Below are 17,649 nucleotides of genomic sequence, written 5' to 3' on the forward strand. Positions count from 1 at the left end.
GGAGGGGAGCTCACACAGGTGGAAACTGGCCTTGGGGCAGGCAGCAAGCCAAGGACCCCTCCCCAGGAGCTGGACCTAGAGTCCCTCCCAATAAGGTCCCTGGGAATAAAACTCCCCAACTCCTGACACCCACACCCATCTCCATATGTCCAAACCCTGCACATCCTACAAGGCTCACTTCAGATGTCGGCTCTTCCTTTTATCTTCCCATCAAACACCCCGACTCCAACCAGACATGAGCTCTCTGGCCTCTTGAGGACCTGCACTTCTTCGTGGCTCAGGTCAGACTGCATCTGGAATGGCAGTTAGATGCGCATATACCTTCTTGATCACCCCTGACCATGAATTCCTTGGGCTCATCTTGCTCCTTCTCCCGACTCCCGCCCTCAGTGCCCAGCCTAGGACCTGACTCAAATGTACTCACCAAACACAGGCTGGATTGCTGACATCCTTTTGCTTTTTGCCCACTAGCATTACAAGACCACGTTGCTTACTGTTAGCCAGCACCAGGGCCTTCCCCACAAAGCAGACATACCTCCCTGTCTCCTTTCCACTCCTTTTGGATGAACAGGAACAGCCTCTTGGGCCTCCTTATTGGAAACTTCCTGGATACCCACCACTGTCTCAGATAATCACCAGGGCTGAGGGACATTCTCCAAAGCCCAGGAGGCCCTCAGCAGATAGGATGGTGTTTGATGGACAGCTTTCCCTCCCACGAAGCCCTGGTGAACAGCTCTAATGCCACCAGCAACTGCCATCTGACTCCCTAGCACTGGCTGGAAATCTTTTCCTATTTGCCCCCAGGAATGTCAAACTCAGTGAGCTGGGCTCTTCTTAGAGCTGTCTGACTCCTTTGCATCAAACATTCCTCCTGAGATTGTAAGAACTAGAATGAGTAACTCCAGCCACTCACCTTCTTCTGCCTATGAGAAAGAATCTAATTAATGCCAAAATAGCCTATACTGTTCCAAAAGTCTGGCCTTTTCCCAAAACCCTAGCTCTTTCCACATAGAAGCTCAAGAAGCTCGAGAAGAAATTCAATGTTCTCCTGAAAAGCAGACACCAACTTGGTGGACCATAGGTGCATCCTGCAGAACCCCTAGCAAGCAGGGATTCAGAATGGAGGGGCTGAAAAAGAAGCATATAGCCCCAAGAGCCTGAGCCAGAGAACCTGATGCTTGCAGACCTAGGAAGGAAGTCTTCACCACCCTCATCAGCCCCATGGTTTCCCACTGTCTGCAAAAAAGTTAGATTATTTTGTCCAGGATTCAGATACTTCACATCGTGACTACTATCATTCTAGTCTCATCTCCTTCTAAACTTCCAAGCCACTAGCCCACTTGGAGCATTCATGCCTTTCAAATACACCCAACCCATCCCATTTACATGTTTTGTTCCAGCTACTGAAACATCTTTTATCTTAGATTGGACTCTCAGACCCTTAGACAAGGATTCAAGTGCAAGTATATTTGGGACAGTGGTGGGTAAGATAATCCAGGAAAAAACCCAGCAGGATAGTGGGGAACAAAAAGAAGTCAATAAAAGCATACTTTTTAAAGCAGGTTCCCATTGTAGCAACTAACAATTGATCCTATCTGGGAGACAGTGTAGAGCTCACTTTAGGATTGTCCTCACTGAAGAGTAGAGAGAGGAAGTTGCGGGTACTTTTCCACCACTCCCATCAGTCACCGGTGTGGGTTTCTGCTGGGCTGGGAGGGACATGCAAGTTCAGCCTGCACCAGTGAAAAGCCAAGGGGACACGGGCAGTGGGCCAACAGGGCTGCTCCCCCTTTACGTCCCTTCTCCTTTCCCCACCACCACTTTTTAGTTTACCCAAATGACCCACTCATCAAGGTTCAATGCTATCTCCTCTCAAAAGCTTTTCTAACCTTTCATCAGAACCGATGACTTTTTCCTGTGGTTTCCACAGACGATCGGAGTACAACTGTGAGAAAAATCATTTAGGTTTTGCCCTTTACTCTGCTTAAGAGTGAAAGTCTTAATTGACAACCGGGCAGAATGGTGTTGGCTCGGCCGGGGGCGGTGGCTCATGCCTGTAACCCCAGCACTTTGGGAGGCCAAGGCAGGCAGATCACGAGGCCAGGAGGTCACGAGATCAGGCGGATCATGAGGTCAGGAGATTGAGACTATCCTGGCCAACATGATGAAACCGCCTCTCTATTAAAAATACAAAAATTAGCCGGGCATGGTAGCACGCGCCTGTAGTCCCAGCTTCTTGGGAAGCTGAGGCAGGAGAATCACTTGAATCTGGGAGGCGGAGGTTGCAGTGAGCCGAGATTTCACCACTGCACTCCAGCCTGGGCGACAGAGTGAGACTCTGTCTCCAAAAAAAAAAAAAAATGGCATTGGTGCTTGTTCTCATTCCTTGATTTATTTCCTTCCTGCTTTGCATGAGGTGGTGTATGTGACCTGTGTACTCGTAGCAAGTCTTTGACCCCACCAACATTAGAAATTAGAAAATACCTCTCAAAAAGTAGCATTGATGCTGTTGCCAAAACATGTTCTTATTGCAAAAATAAAACTGTAAATGATGTCATTTGAAGCAGTGCATGGTTATTGCTCTTATAATACAATAGTAAGTCTTATTTGCATAAACAGATTATATCTATGGTCATATAAAAGTAAAAATGAATACCTAAATCCAAACTGCTCTCCTCAAGTTACCTGGAACTGTGATATTTGCATACGCTGAACCATCTACTCTTGTTCTGAAGAGGAGAGAATGAATACTAAAGAAAACAAAGAATCAAAGAAGCCCTGAACCAGCGGTGATTGGAACCCTGAAGTGACCCAAGGACAGACCGGCATGTGGCAACCTTCTGTCCCTTCAAAGCAGCTACTGAGTGTTGCCGTGAGCCTGGGAAGAGCACTGTCCCACCTGCAGTTCTACGGCGGGAAGAGCTGTGGTTAATAAGTTAGAAAGCTGGGGCTTCTACAGAGCCACAAAAGAAGCTGGAGACAGTGTGTGCAGATCTGCAAGCAAACAGACTCGTGTCTAACCCGGGGCTGCCGCGCTTCCCCTGCTTAGAAATCAATCATGCATGAGGGGTGGGGCCTGAGGAGCGCGGCTCTCACTTGTTACTGGTTTTTCACCCAGCAAGTGGGAAGTCCAGAAGGCTGACTCGGTCTCTAAAATGAAGCAAACCTGTGACGACCACAGCCACCCAACAGCAAAAGAGGTGGCAGAGGCTGGGTGAGCGCAGGACTGAGAATTCATGGAGAAAGTTCTTTTTAAGGACTTTTTAAGGGAGAGGTTAGACCCTTTAATTGGCCAAAAAGGCCCGACTCTAAGAGCCGACCTGCAGGAAGCCAGCCCGGCAGCTTCTCACATCGCCACTCCCAGCTACTGGTGGGCTGCCTGCTGTCCTTACCTCCCAGACAAGGGGGATCATGTCCTCCTTGGAGTCACCGCAGACCAGTGCACACTTCTGTGGCCTGTTTTGCTGTCTGCACTAACCTGCTGTGACACCACTATTGCCAACACAGCCACCTCCGTGTGGGGGGTCCCTGGACCAGACGCCCTGCTGTCTTCATCTTAGGATACCCAGTTCCCAACAGTGCCTGCTGCAAATTATCAGTAATCACAGTGAGTCTTTGTCACGTGATGAGTCACCTTTCAGTCTCTGCAGTCTCTTTCCTCCCAGCGCCCCTTGGCTGCTCCCGAAGCCCTGACCCCTGACCTCCTGCCCTTTCTGTCTCCAGGGCCATTAAGTCCCCTGCTGGTCCCTATCCTTGGAGCCCATTGACAGATGAGTTTGGTTCTGTCACCCTACCTGCAGTACAGTGGCTCAATCTAGGCTCCCTGCAACCTCCACCTTCCGGGTTCAAGTGATTCTCGTGGCTCAGCCTCCCGAGTACTTGGGATTACAGGTGCACACCACCACTCCAGGCTAATTTTTGTATTTTTAATAGAGACAGGTTTTCACTACGTTGGCCCGGCTGGTCTCAAACTCCTGACCTCAGGTGATCCACCTGCCTTGGCCTCCCAAAGTGCTGGGATTACAGGCGTGAGCCACCGCACCCAGCCGGTCCTGTTTTCATATACATTCAAATTCACTGATTTGCCACAAGAATGCTATCAGGTAGGTGCTGTGATCAACCCCACTTTAAGGGTAAGAAATAGGGGGCACAGAGAGAAGTAGAAAGAATGATTCCAGCTCAAGCCATCTGGCTTCAGAGCTCAGGCTCCTAACTGCTAATCCTAGATGGCCTCTCCCTAAGACACGGCGCTGCCTTGGTGAAAGCAGAGTGAAGCAGCCATTAGAATGCTCTTTGAAAGTATCTGAAAACCACATTCAAATACCAGCACCTCAGTTTCCTTCCTTAGAGGGCCCTTGAAAACATGTGTCTGGCCACTTTGCGAGGCAGGATAGTGCACAATGGTGCTGCTTGAATGGCAGTCAGAGTGTCACAGCTTGGAGTGGTGCAAAAGCCGGGGGACAAAGAATTGTGGAGTCTTGCACCAAAGCCACACTGGGAACATCACACCCAGAGCCGTCCTTATCCCCCCAGATCTCCTGAAAAGTGAAGGGAGCTGGTATAAATAACAGTTTCCATTCCCATCCATTACCACGCCCTGCTTGCAGCCTCTGGGATCTCTTGATTCACATTTTCCAAATGCTGGGATTCTTAGGGCCTTAGTTAAGGAAGGCAGTGTCAGTCCAAGGGTCTAGATCATCCTTGCGGGCAAAAGAATGGTCCATTAAGTGGGCGTGTGAGCCCCCTCAAACTTATTAAAGAGATTCACAGTATATAAGGCATATTTATAAAAACCACATAATTTGATGCTCTAAAACAACCCTGTGAACGAGCTTAGGATAGATGATGTATATTATGTCATTTTGTAAATGAGGAAACCGAGATTCAGAGAAATAAAATGGCTCAACCAAAAGTCACCCAACTGTTAAATATCAAAGGAACTAAAAATCCCGCTTTTCTGTCTTCAGATCCTGTACTCTCCTCTCTACACCACAGCATCTCAATGGAACCATAAGCCTCAAGACCTGAGTTCAAGTTCCTCCTCTGCCACTTACTAATGTGATCTTGGCAAGTCATGTATTCTCTCTGGGGCTCACTTTCCACGTCTGTAAAGTGGGGATTAAAAACTCTGTGTCCCGCCTGATTAATTCTCTATGACTTGGGAGTCTTCTCGCCAACCTCACTCTGAAAGTGTCACCAGACCAAAGATACATGGAGTAGTTGGCCTCCTTTATAGGAGGCTGCCCCGCTGGGAGATGGGAGAAAGAGGGGTACAATGCCAACTTGCTGAGGTGGGACTGGAACCGGCTGGGCTGTCTGGCTGACTTATGTGCCAAACCAGCTCTGCTGGAGTCCTGAGCAATCTTCCCACTCCTTCCAACTCAGTTTGTCTGGTTGACATCTAAGTTCTCTTGTAGCCCTAAAAGTCTCTGAATCTATAGATCTGAGAAGCCAGTTCCCTCCACGACTGTCGCCAATTCACGTTTCCTCTGTAAATGTCATTTCCCCTTCTGCAGAAGCCAAATCACACTCCCTTCCCACCTGCTACAGAGTGCTGCTGTGCACCTTGACTGACAGTCATGCGAACCTGATGATTTCCTTGAAAGGTGCCTGCCTTGTTCAATCACTCAGTTGTAATGAGGTCATTGCTGGAACTGGCGCCTCCCACAGCCTCTGGATTCCAGCAAAGCACACACCAGACTTTCCAAAAAACTGCTGAAGTCTTGGGTGCCCCGGGGCTGAGTGCTGCCTGGCTGATGTCAACCCCCATCCCCCAGCAGCCTCCCTGAGATGTTTCAATTACAGCTGGGCTTGCTGGCAGCTCTTGAAGTTCTCCCCCACAGACAGGACTCAGGCTCCCAGCTACTCTTCCTTACAAGTCACATTTTTATGGACAGCGCTGGCAGAAGAATAGGAAGAAGATTGGGGTTCATGAAATGCCACCACTGGTCCAGCCTTTTTTAGCCTATTGGAAGTGGGGAAACACAGAAAACTCTCAAAATGTGCGCTCTGGATCCCTGGGATTCCCAAGAGGACCCTGTGGTGGGGGTTCCATGAAGCCAAGCTTTTCATAATGATATGGTGTTATTTGCCTTTTCTCCCTGTGCTGCCGCTTGTAATAATGGTGCATAAGCAACAGGGAGTAAAACGACTGTCCCCTCAGCACAGATCAAGATAGTGACACTACACTGTACTGACAGCCGTCATATTCTCCACTACCACACACTCACAGCAAAAGATAAATTTTTTTAAAAGCCACACGTAAGCTTGTCTATGATGAAAGAGTAGAAGTTATTGACGTTATGAAATCTCAACCCTTGCTCAACACCTTGTTTCAACATTCTGTGTGGACTGGTAAGTACCACTAGAAGTACCACTTCCGCCACACATCGATGTACAATGATTGTCTCCAGGAAAAATGACTTGTGTGACTGCTTTGGTTAAGTGAACTAATCACTTTTTTCAGAAGATACATTTTTACTTAAGAAAAAACGACTGCCAGACAAACTAAGGATATTCAGACTGGGGTTTTGGCAGATGTTTTCTCAAAAATGGATCTCCTGAGACTGTTTCTTCAAGGAAAACAACTGATGGTATTTGTTGCCAATAATAAAATCTGAGCTTTCCAGTGAGAATCAGAATTTTGGAAAACTTGTGTTTACCACTGTGAGCTTGACAGCTTCCTAATAATACTTAAGGAGTTTTCCAATGATATTCCAATGGTAATACTAATGAATTGTGCTATCTAAATATTGGAGAGTAAAAATATCAACATTTGGAAAATGTATACAACACAGTGAACCAATATTTTTCAAATGATCAATGTCTGACGTTAGGCAACTACACGCAAGTAAAAGACACGTTCAAAGTACAAGAGAAATGTTTGGATTTTAATGTGGGACAGTACAAGAAGTTTATTGATATAGTTTCAGATTCCATATTGTAACAAACCTTTAAGAAACTATCACTTCTTGAGTTTGGGTATAGTATTAAAAAAAAAACAACAAAAAAACACCCAGCCCGGCGAGGTGGCTCACGCCTGTAATCCCAGCACTTTTGGGAGACTGAGGCAAGCGGATCACTTGAGGTCAGGAGTTTGAGACCAGCCTGGTCAACAGGGTGAAACCCCATCTCTATTAAAAATACAAAAATTAGTTGAAATAGCTTGACCGAGAGGCAGAGGTTGTTGCAGTGAGCCAAGATCGTGCCACTGCACTCCAGCCTGGGCAACACAGCGAGACTCCATCTCAAAACAACAACACACAAAACCCATAATTGTCAAGAAGAATATTAAAATACTCCTCTCCTTTTCAACTACATGTCTGTGTAATGCCAGATTTTTCTCACACACTTTGGCCAAAACAACATGGCACAACCGATTGGATGCAGGAACAGCGATAAGTCACTGGCTTAATCTATTGATTCAAGCATTAAAGAGATTTGCAAAGATATAAAACGATGCCACTCTTGTAAGCAATTGTTTCTTGTTTTAGGAAATATGATGACTTTTTAGTTAAAACATGTTATTTCTGTTGACATGTAATGAGTTTATTGCTATTTTTAAGTGAATTAGTAAGTTAACATTTGTTAAATTTCTGTGTTTTAATTTATATAGTAAATAAGGACAGATATAAGTCACATAAACAAAATACTCTTGGAGTTTTCTGTAATTTTTTCTTTTTTGACAGAGTGTTGCTCTGTTGCCCAGGCTGGAATGCAGTGGCATGATCTCGGCTCACTGCAACCTCCGCCTTCCAGGTTCAAGCGATTCTCCTGCCTCAGTCTCCTGAGCACCTGGGACTACAGGCACGCGCCACCAATTAGTTCCCAGCTAATTTTTTGTATTTTTAGTAGAGACGGGGTTTCACTGTGTTCGCCAGGATGGTCTCGATTTCCTGACCTCGTGATCCGCCCACCTCGTCAGTAATTTTTTATAGCATGAAAGAATCCTAAGACCAAATAGTTTGAGAACTGCTAACCGGTGATATTCTGTAGTTTTAGGATTGTGGGTCCAGCTACTGTGGGAAGACTGGCTGTGGTCAACAACGGGAGGGGAGCCTTCCGCTACCGGTTGGCAAGAGCTACTGAAGCCTGGAACTAAGGCAGCGGCAATGGCATGGCCAGGGGCTGTAATGTGAGTTCATCATTACAATTGGGGTCACTATGTCATATTTTGGTTTGGTTGCAATGCTGAACCTTATGCAGCCCTGGCCCTGGAATAGGCATGGTCTCCTCTGAAGGGAGTGGTTATATCCAACACCAGCCGTTTGAGAACCAGATGGATGCTCTGACGAGAAGCAGAAATGAAGCAGGGAAGCAGGGAGAGGACCTTGCTCCAGCTGTTCTGGGTGAAGACCTGTTCTGGGCACACACTCAACTTGGCAAGTGCCAAGACAGTACCCACCATAGGGATGCCAGGGGGAGCTCCGGTGAGGCAGGCCCTTCAGGCTTCGAAGGGAAAGCAGGGGAATGCCAGGTATCCTGTGTCACAGTACGCCCTGTGCTGATCTCCCTTCTCTTATCACTGAGTCTCCAGTGGGACAAATCCAGTCAGGTTTTCCAGCCTCATCTCAGCTGTGCTAGAGGAAACTAAAGGAAGAAGCATGCATGTGTGCAGGGGAAGTCACAGGCCCCTACCCAAGTTATTATAAGTTATTTATGAGATGGGAGCAATGGTTAGGGAGAAATTCTCAAGAAAAAGGGAAATAGGGTGAATCAGAGAAACAGTTCCTCCATCCAGTGACTAGACCTTGTTTACGAAAGGCAGAATTTTCCTTAGGAGGTGAGAGAATTGAGAGACATTTTGGAAGAAGGAATAAATAGAATGAATTGAATACAGCAGGTGAGGGACTCCAAAACTTATAGGACATCTACTTGGAGCTTGAGGTGCCTCTTAGACATTCCAGGTGGAGCTGCCCGAAAGACAGAAAGGTACAAATGTCTGAAGCTTGGGAGGTCCAGAGTGGAGGCATTGGCTTGAGGTTCATTAACCTACAGAGGTCAGCAGTTCTTAGGCCTCAGAGCAATTCAGAGTCACCTATGGAGGACGACTGAAAGGAAGATGGCTGTCTCAGAATCTCCAGGAGTGACCCTGATGCACACCACCACGAGTTCTCTGAAGGCAGAGGAGACGCTGAGAGCTTCCGGAAAAAAGGGAGAAAGAATGAGTTCCAATTGCAGCCAAAAGCCAAAAGCATCTTGCTCCTGAGCACCAGAAGGCTGTCAGGAAAGAATGTGCTTAATTAAATTCTAATGGGCTGGCAGACTCCAGCACGTGGAATGCATCGACTGCTCGTCTTCAGACCGCGCAAGAGTCCTCTGCCAATATCTGAAGCCTGAAATGTAGCCGCTTAAGCTCCCCATATATCAGGCATCGTTAGGGATCCCAGAAGCTGCACATGGGCCTGATCATAAACAGTCAGGGGGAGAACCAGAGGGCCATGGGGAGCAACCCTCAGCCTTCCCTGGATACAGCTGTGTAAAGTAGGCTCTTTCTTCTAGAAACAATCCTTTTCCCTGCAGCTGGACTGAGCAGAATGAGCGTTTCTGAAACATAGCCAGGGGACAGACTGTTCTCTTGGAAGCTCCAAGTTGTCTTTTCTAGCAAAGGAGTGACAGGGGTGAGTAAAACATTTTTCATTTATTAAAAAGCTTCTATTGACCACACACAATAAGCTAGATATCCAGACCACGGTTTCTAACCTTTCCTTTTCTGTTTGTTTTGTTTTGTTTTGTTTTGCCTGGAGAAAGGCAAAGGCCTTTATTTCTTCTTGCCTCCCCGCGGGCAGCCTCCACCCTGGGTCCACTGGCCACCACCCCTCGGTGCTCCGTTTTTGCCAACATCTGCCAGCAAGTCCTTGTGGTACCGCTGGGGCAACCTGTAGTAGATTCGGGTCCTGTCCACAGCCCTGGCTCCCAGCAGCACTGTCCTCTCAGAGGCATAGTCGCCCCTAGCTGGGCTGCGCTCCACTGTGACAGTGGCCCAGGGGGAGGATGCCAGCAGCCTGGCTACAGCTCCAGCCGTGCTGTGGCCCGGTGGCCTGGCCTGCATCTGGAAGGGCACAGGTTGCCAGAGCCCCTGGCACAGCTCTAGCATATCTGTGAACAGCTGTTCCTTGTAGCCACTGCCCAGCGCCTCCTCAGGCCAGCCTGGTGCCACAGTCTCACAGGGAAAGACCTCAGCCACAGCTCTAAGCAGTTCTCTGCCAGCCATGTGACCAGGGACTGAAAAACTCCTGTGGGAGATTTTGGCCCCCATCCACACAGGCTGATGCAAGAGGCCAAAGCTGAAGAGGCATGCCAGCAAGGCCAGGGACGGCCGCAGGGCTGCAGGCTCCACTATTTGCAAATGGACGCCCCAGTGTCCGGGATGTGTGGCCAGCTGCTGCAGGCAGGACTCCAACCTCAGGATGCTGCCACTTGGAGCACAAACAGTGGCCACGGGGTTCTCAGCCACAGTTCCCTCGAGCCAGTGTTCCGCAGGATCGTGCCTTCTGTGTCTGGGAGGGTGACTGTTGCTGTACCCCTGGGGCAGCATCAAGACCATCACCCCCGAACCACTGGAGAAGAGGGATCAGGCTGCCTCCCGTGTTACGTTTGCTTCCGTGTGGCATTCACTGTGGGGCCCCAAATCGCCCAGGTGAGGGGGCTGCCATTCAGGAATACCTTCTGTAGGTCACAGCTGTACAGCCATCCTCTCTAAGCTTGCCAAGTAGAGGCCAGCTGCTTGAACTGCAACAGGAAAGGCTCAAAGATGTCATAGTAGACTTGATGGATGGCAGTGTTGTCCTAGAGGTAGAGCAGATCCTCTGCCGACATGGGGTCCGAGGCGACCTGCCACAGCATCAGGCTGTACCTCTCAGACTGGCTCAGCAGCCAGCTGGAGTGGGGCCAGGTGGCTCGCACCGTGGAAGACAGCACAGGGAAGGTGACTCTCTGGGGCACCACTCCTACCAGCTCGTGCATCTTCTCCACCATCGCTCGGGTGTACATCCTGTTTGGGAACATGGGCACGTAGATGGTGGTCCAGCCTGGAGACAGGGTGGCCTGGGGATACTTCTCCTGGATGAGGGCTAGGAACTCTGTGGCACTGACCTCAGTTGAGATGGGCATGTCAGAGCCCTTTAAGATGTCAGTGTTGATCCGCGTGGGCCACCAGACTTTGCCCCCTTCTGTCAGCTGCCACAGGAGGTCCAGGGAGGGGCCCACCGCCTTGATGTTCTTGAAGTCCAGTTTGATGCCCTTCTGGGAAGAGCCTGGCATACCGTCCAGCCACTGCTCCAGTGTGTTGAAGCTACGGATAGCCAGGGGGTGTGCCATGATGGGAACTCCTGTCTCGTCGGCTGTGCCGAGCCCTTCGACATTGACGTCAGCCTCCAGGACGGTGATGTTGCCGTTTGGGGCAGCTGTCGTGGCTTCCTTGCTGTTGGCTGCGTGGTACCAGGTGACCTCCAGGGCACCTCGGCGGCTGGTCTGACCCAGGCCCAGCAGGTAATCCAGCATGTCGGCCTCGGGGCTGCAGGCCTCCAGCTCACAGCCTGGCTGCCGCAGGGTGATGGCAAGGACTACCGCAGCCATGACCACCACAGAAACACAGGTAATGCCAGCCAACCCCCACCTGACCCGATTCTTCGACAACTGCTCCCTGCAGGCCATGACGACGCCTGGCCATGTCTCCCAGGGAGACATCTCAGTAGCATCTGGGAGAATGAGGAGATGCCTGTTTGCTGTGGATTACATGGGCGCCTCAACTGGGCTTCTAGACCAGAGATGAGACGGTGTCGGTACGAGGACATATTCTGGAGCCTGTGTAGTTCTATCTGGCTGTGGGCAAGTCAGGCTAACCTTTTAGTCAAGGGATCCGCAAGAGTGGTCCAGAGACCACGTGCATCAGCATCATCCGGAGAACATGTTTAAACACTGATGCTTAGGCCCCGTCCCAGACAACTGAACCAGAATCTCAGAGGACAGCCCATAATCTGCATTTTTAAATAAGTTCCCCATGATGCAAGGGATCCTGGTGCATCTCACCCTCAAGAGCTCTGTCCGTTACCCTGCACTGCCAGGCATCCAGGGGAGGTTTCTTCCCTGCAACACTCACTCCTCATTCACACTTCAGCCAAACGGACCCTGTGAGACACCCAAGTGTAGGGAAGGCCTGTGCCTTCTTCGCTTCTTGCTAGGGCTGTTTTCCCACACTCACCACAGGGCCACATCTTATCCTTCAGGGCACTGATGACATAGCCACTGCCCATACATTGGAGGTGCTCTGACAAGGGGCTCAGGCAATGCAGACCTTATCCAGAGAGACTGGAGGCGATACTGCAAAACGGTGCTACCTGGGCAGGGTGAGATGCTGAGGTACCACTCAAGCGTGTGTTCAAAGCCGCATGCTCCCTCCCCTTTCCTGATACCTGGACCCTCAACCTTGTGAGCCCAAGTGGCCTGTCTTTTCCCTCCTGCCAGCCTCTGTGTGAATTCCTGAGACAGCTTGGGCCTTCCGTCTGAGCCTTCTTAACCCAGAGTCCCCAGGCCTGCATTCCTTTCTTGGGGAGCTCTGAGCTTCCAAAAAGGGGCAGAATGAGTGAGAAGGGGGAGTGAAGGCAGCCTGAAATACCAAGGACCTTTGACAGGCTCTCTGACCCTGTGGAGCCAAGATGGCACCATTTCTCTCCAGTCTGGGCAATAAGAGTGAAACTCTGTCTCAAAAAAAGAAAAAGCCACAGGAGCAAGTCCAGGCACCAGGTAGCCTCTCTGTGGATGCTGCCTGTGTCTAGCCCTTTCTCTGCTTTAGCCAGAGGAAGGGGGGTCAGGAACCCCAGGCACCCCCTCTGCTGTCTGTCCCACTCACATACAGGTCTCAGGCTGCCCAACAATTCGCCCTGCCCCATCGTTGGTTAGTCTTGACATTGTGCTTTAAGGGGTAGGCATGTTGATGGCAGCAGCCCCGTCACCACAGCCAGAAGCCTGGTCCCTTGCTGGCCCCCTCCACTCCCAGGTAGAAACAGTCTCTTCACTTCCCTCGCCTCCGCCTCCTCATTTGTAAGTGGGGTACAAAGTTCAAGTCCATACCTAAGTCTGGGGGCTGCTGTGAGAATTAATCTGATAATCGATGTTGAAAACACTGGCTTAGAACACTGTAAAACAGGCTAGATTTTTTAATGTTTCCTTCTTTCATTTTTGATGCTTGAAGTTATTTCAAAGCCTTGCTTTGCTGCTTTTAAAAGTCACATGCAGTCACGTGCCACAGAGGAACACCTTAGTCATTGATAGACCTCATACACAACAGTGGTCCTACAAAATTACAATAGAGTCAAAAAATTCCTATTGTGTAGTATTTTTATACAACACCTTTTATCATTATTTTAGAGTGCACTTCTTGTATTTTTTTTTAAAGTTAACTGTGAAACAGCCTCAGGTAGGTCCTTCAGCAGGTATTCCAGAGGAAAACACTGTTATCATAGGAGACACGAGCTCCATTCACGTTACCGCCCATGAAGAGCTTCCAGTAGGATGAGGCTTGGAGGTAGAAGGCAGTCATATTCATGATTCTGACCCAGTGCAGGCCTAGGCTAATGTGTGTGTCTGTGTCTTTGTAACAAAACATTTATAAAATAAAAATAAATAAATAGAAAAAGTTTATAGAGTAAGGATATAAAGGGAATATGGGCCAGGCGTGATGGTTCATGCCTGTAGTCCCAGAACTTTGGGAGTATGAAGTGGGTGGATCATGAGGTCAGGAGTTCAAGACCAGCCTGGACAACATGGTGAAACCCCGTCTCTACTATTAAAAAAAAAAAAAAAAAAAAAACTTTGCTGGGCGTGGTGGCATGCATCTGTAGTCTCAGCTACTCGGGAGGCTGAGGCAGGAGAATCACTTGAACCCAGGTGGGGGAGGTTGCAGTGAGCCAAGATTGTGCCACTGCACTCCAGCCTGGGTGACAGAGCGAGACTCTGTCTAAAAAAAAAGAAAGAAAGAAAATATTTGTATACAGTTGTGCAATACATTTGTGTTTTAAGCTCAGTCAAAAAGTTTAAAAAATTAAACATGTATGAAGTAAAAAAGTTACAGTAAGCTAAGGTTAATTTATTTTGGAGAGATAAAATTGTTGAGTAAATGTAGTATGCCCAAAGTGGCTCGTGTTTATAAGTCTACGGTCATGCACAGCAACTCCTAGGCCTTCTCATCCGCTCCGCACTCGCCTTCTCATCCACTCCGCACTCGCCTTCTCATCCGCTCCGCACTCGCCTTCTCATCCGCTCCGCACTCACTCACTGACTCGCCCAGAGCAACTTCCAACCCCGCAGGCTCCATTCATGGTAAATGTCCTGTACAGGTATACAGGTTCAGGGCACTGACTATGTACACATTTTAAAATCTATACCTTGCCAAGGTATACGTTTTTTCTTTTATACTGTATTTTTGCTGTACCTTTTCTATGTTTAGAGACACAAATGCTTCCCATTATGCAACAGTTGCCTACAGTATTTAGTACAGTCACATGCCGTACAGGTTTGTACACTAGGAGCCATAAGCCATACCGTAGAGCCTAGGTGTGTAACAGGCTACACCATCTAAGTTCGCGTACACTCTACGATGTTCACACAACAATAAAATTGCCTAGCCATGCATTTCTCAGAACAAATTCCCATTGTTAAGTGAGGCATGATGGTATATACACTGCAAAACATTTTGAAACAGTAAAAGAATAAAGAAACTATTATTTATAAACCCATCACCTAAGCAACCCTGGATATTGTTTATTTATTTCCTTCTTCTTTTTTTTTTTTTTTTAATTTGAGACAGAGTCTTGCTCTTATAGCCCAGGCTGGAGTGCAATGGTGCAATCTCAGCTCACTGCAACCTCCACCTCCCGGTTCAAGCGATTCTCCTGCCTCAGCCTCCCGAGTAGCTGGGATGACAGGCATCCACCCCCATGTCTGGCTAATTTTTGTACTTTTAGTAGAGACAGGGTTTCACCATGTTGGCCAGGCTGGTCTCGAACTCCTGACCTCAGGTGATCCACTCGCCTCAGCCTACCTATGTGCTGGGATTACAGGCGTGAGCCACCGTGCCCGGCCTCCTTCCTTCTTTTTTTTTTCCCCCCCCAGCTGTGATCATGCTCTGTTTGTGAGTTTGAATACTGTTTTGGAGATTTACTTTTCTTATGTGCACAACGAACATTGTGAGCATAAAGCTTTTTGAGTCACTTTTACAGGAGAATTTCCCAGAAGACAAATCACTGGGTTAAAGGCTATGACAAAGCTCCTGATGCATGTATCATAACTATTGTTAGCCCTTCCCCCCAGAGTTGGAAACTAAAGCTCAAAGATTGAAATACACAGCAAAGCTGGACAGAAACCCAGGGCAAGGTATCCCATGTTCTGTGGTCTACGCTCAACAGCACAGCATGAAAGAGAAGGCGGCCCCTCCTGCAGAGCCCGGGTTATTGTGCACTGATGAGGACAGGCAGCCCTGTGGGGGATGAAACCTGGAACAAAGGCTGGGGCACTGAAAGGACAGCCTGGGGTTCAGGACAGCTGAGTGTGACTGAGGATTCTTCTGCAACTCTGTGACCCTGAGCAAGTCCCTTTGGCCTCAGTCTCAGCCCTGCAAAATGAGGGGCATGGACTGAGTCTAACACACCACCCCTCTGCCCAGATGCATCACTCCCAAACCAAAAACAGAAACATTTTGATTTTAGCTTTGCACAGACTGACTAAAGTAATCCATTTGCTCCAGCTTGAGATAGTAACCGATTGCTCTCTTGGCCATAAAACTGACCCGGCTAGATCTCCCAGCCAGCGTGCTGGGGTTCATGAGACAGCTAGCTCCAGAAAACAGGCCCCAAGCTGGAATCTGCCAGAGAGTGGCAGGAGAATGCAGTCCTTTCAAGATCGGGTCAGATGGTCTCAGCACCAGGCTCCGCTGTTGGCCCTGTAAAGAGATTTCCCTGTCCACCCAGCCCTAGGGACAGACGGACAGATGGAGGGCGTCGGTACCAGCCGACCAGGGTGCTGGCCTGCTGCCTGCTCGCTGTGTGCACAGGGGTGCTGACGGACAGCTGCCCAGTGCTGCCTGCACAGGGTCCTGCGGGCGTCGAGGCTGCTGCTCTTTGTTTTTTCAAGTGGCCAGGAACTCAGGAAGCCACATCAGCAGTGCTGAAAATGGGACCAACAAAACAAGATGGGTGGGGACAGTTGTTTGTCAGATGCCCCTGAACTTACGTGTTTATCTGGCTGACACACAGACCACCATTTCCCAGCATGCAGAGGTGAGTGCCTGTTTGCGGTGGAGGGTCAAGGTCCTAGAATCCTACACTTAAGTGTGTCTCTCTGACTTGCTGTGGTATTTTTGAGCCTGGAACAACGGTTGCTCCCCAGACGGAAGAACTGCCTCAGCTCTCTCAGAAAGAGGAATGGTGAGCTCAGGGCATGGTCTTTAAGGAAGATGAACGTATGGAATACCAGGAAACCAAGCCACTGGCGGGGACCATAGGGCGTGTGGAAGAGGAATGTATGGAACACCAGGAAACCAAGCCACTGGCGGGGACCACAGGGCGTGTGGAAGACGAAAGTATGGAACACCAGGAAACCAAGCCACTGGCGGGGACCACAGGGCGTGTGGAAGACGAAAGTATGGAACACCAGGAAACCAAGTCACTGGCGGGGACCATAGGGCGTGTGGAAGACGAAAGTATGGAACACCAGGAAACCAAGTCACTGGCGGGACCATAGGGCATGTCATTTTCACACGTAAAAGTCCATATACACAGAAGAACACACTTTGCAAGAACATGTTCAAACAAAAAGATAAACATGTCAAAATGATGGTCTATGGGTTTAAAAAAAAAAAAAAAAGAATAGGATTCGGGCCTGGGGATAATCACCTTTAGTACAAGAAAAGAGGGGACGTGCAGGGACCAATGGTGAGAACGTGCTGTGAGCTGACTGAGGAGTGTCACAAACTTCCAGGGCTTGATGGCCAAAAGCTTTTTAAATAAAGGAAAGAAAAAAAGACAAAAGTCAACCAAACGCGGGAGATGTCATTAAGAATGGCTTTTGGCCCCAATGCAGTGGCTCACGCCTGTAATCCCAGCACTTTGGGAGGCTGAGGCAGGTGGATCACTTGAGATCAGAAGTTCAAGACCAGGCTGGCCAGCATGGTGAAACGACGCCTCTACTAAAAATATAAAAATTAGCTGGGTGTGGTGGCACATGCCTGTAATCCCAGCTACTCAGGAGGCTGAAGCAGGAGAATCAACTGAACCCAGGCAGTTGCAGTGAGCCGAGATGGAGCCACTGCATTCCAGCATGGGCGACAGACTGAGACTGTCTAAAAAAAAAAAAAAAAAGGCTTTTGAAGGGCCTTGACTTTGTTTTTATAAAGGGAGGAGGTTAATCCACATGGGACAGAGGTGTGGGCCACCTTAGTTCTCAGCCCTGGGAGCGCATTCGAATCCCTCGGGGAGCTTTGAAAAGATACTGAATTCCGTTGGCTTCGGGAGAATCGAGCTTTCAGGGTTAAACAGAGCCTGGGGTGTCTCATGAGTCGTTAGAGCTGAGAGGGCTGCACTGAAGTAACATGTGTGGCATCTGTCTGCTCAGGAGAATAGGAGGGAGGGCTTGCCGAGAGCTGGAGGAAGAAGG

At 48.9% G+C, this 17,649-nt stretch overlaps 1 protein-coding gene and 1 long non-coding RNA gene across 7 annotated transcripts in view; both read right to left on the reverse strand.

Moving 5' to 3' along the window:
* The window catches only part of LOC105470810 (uncharacterized), a 185,463-nt gene that overhangs the window by 84,631 nt on the left and 83,183 nt on the right, over positions 1 to 17,649 (reverse strand). The gene's annotated exons all lie outside the window — the stretch shown is intronic.
* LOC105470812 (protein FAM151A-like) lies at positions 5,133 to 14,215 on the reverse strand. The gene is given in 4 exon segments (XM_011723076.3): positions 5,133 to 10,467; positions 10,470 to 10,529; positions 10,532 to 10,599; positions 10,709 to 14,215. Coding segments are annotated over 4 exon segments (1,815 nt in total). The 5' UTR covers positions 11,689 to 14,215; the 3' UTR covers positions 5,133 to 9,760.

This window comes from Macaca nemestrina, chromosome 2 (genome assembly GCF_043159975.1).
Source record: "Macaca nemestrina isolate mMacNem1 chromosome 2, mMacNem.hap1, whole genome shotgun sequence".
Lineage (NCBI taxonomy): Eukaryota > Metazoa > Chordata > Mammalia > Primates > Cercopithecidae > Macaca > Macaca nemestrina.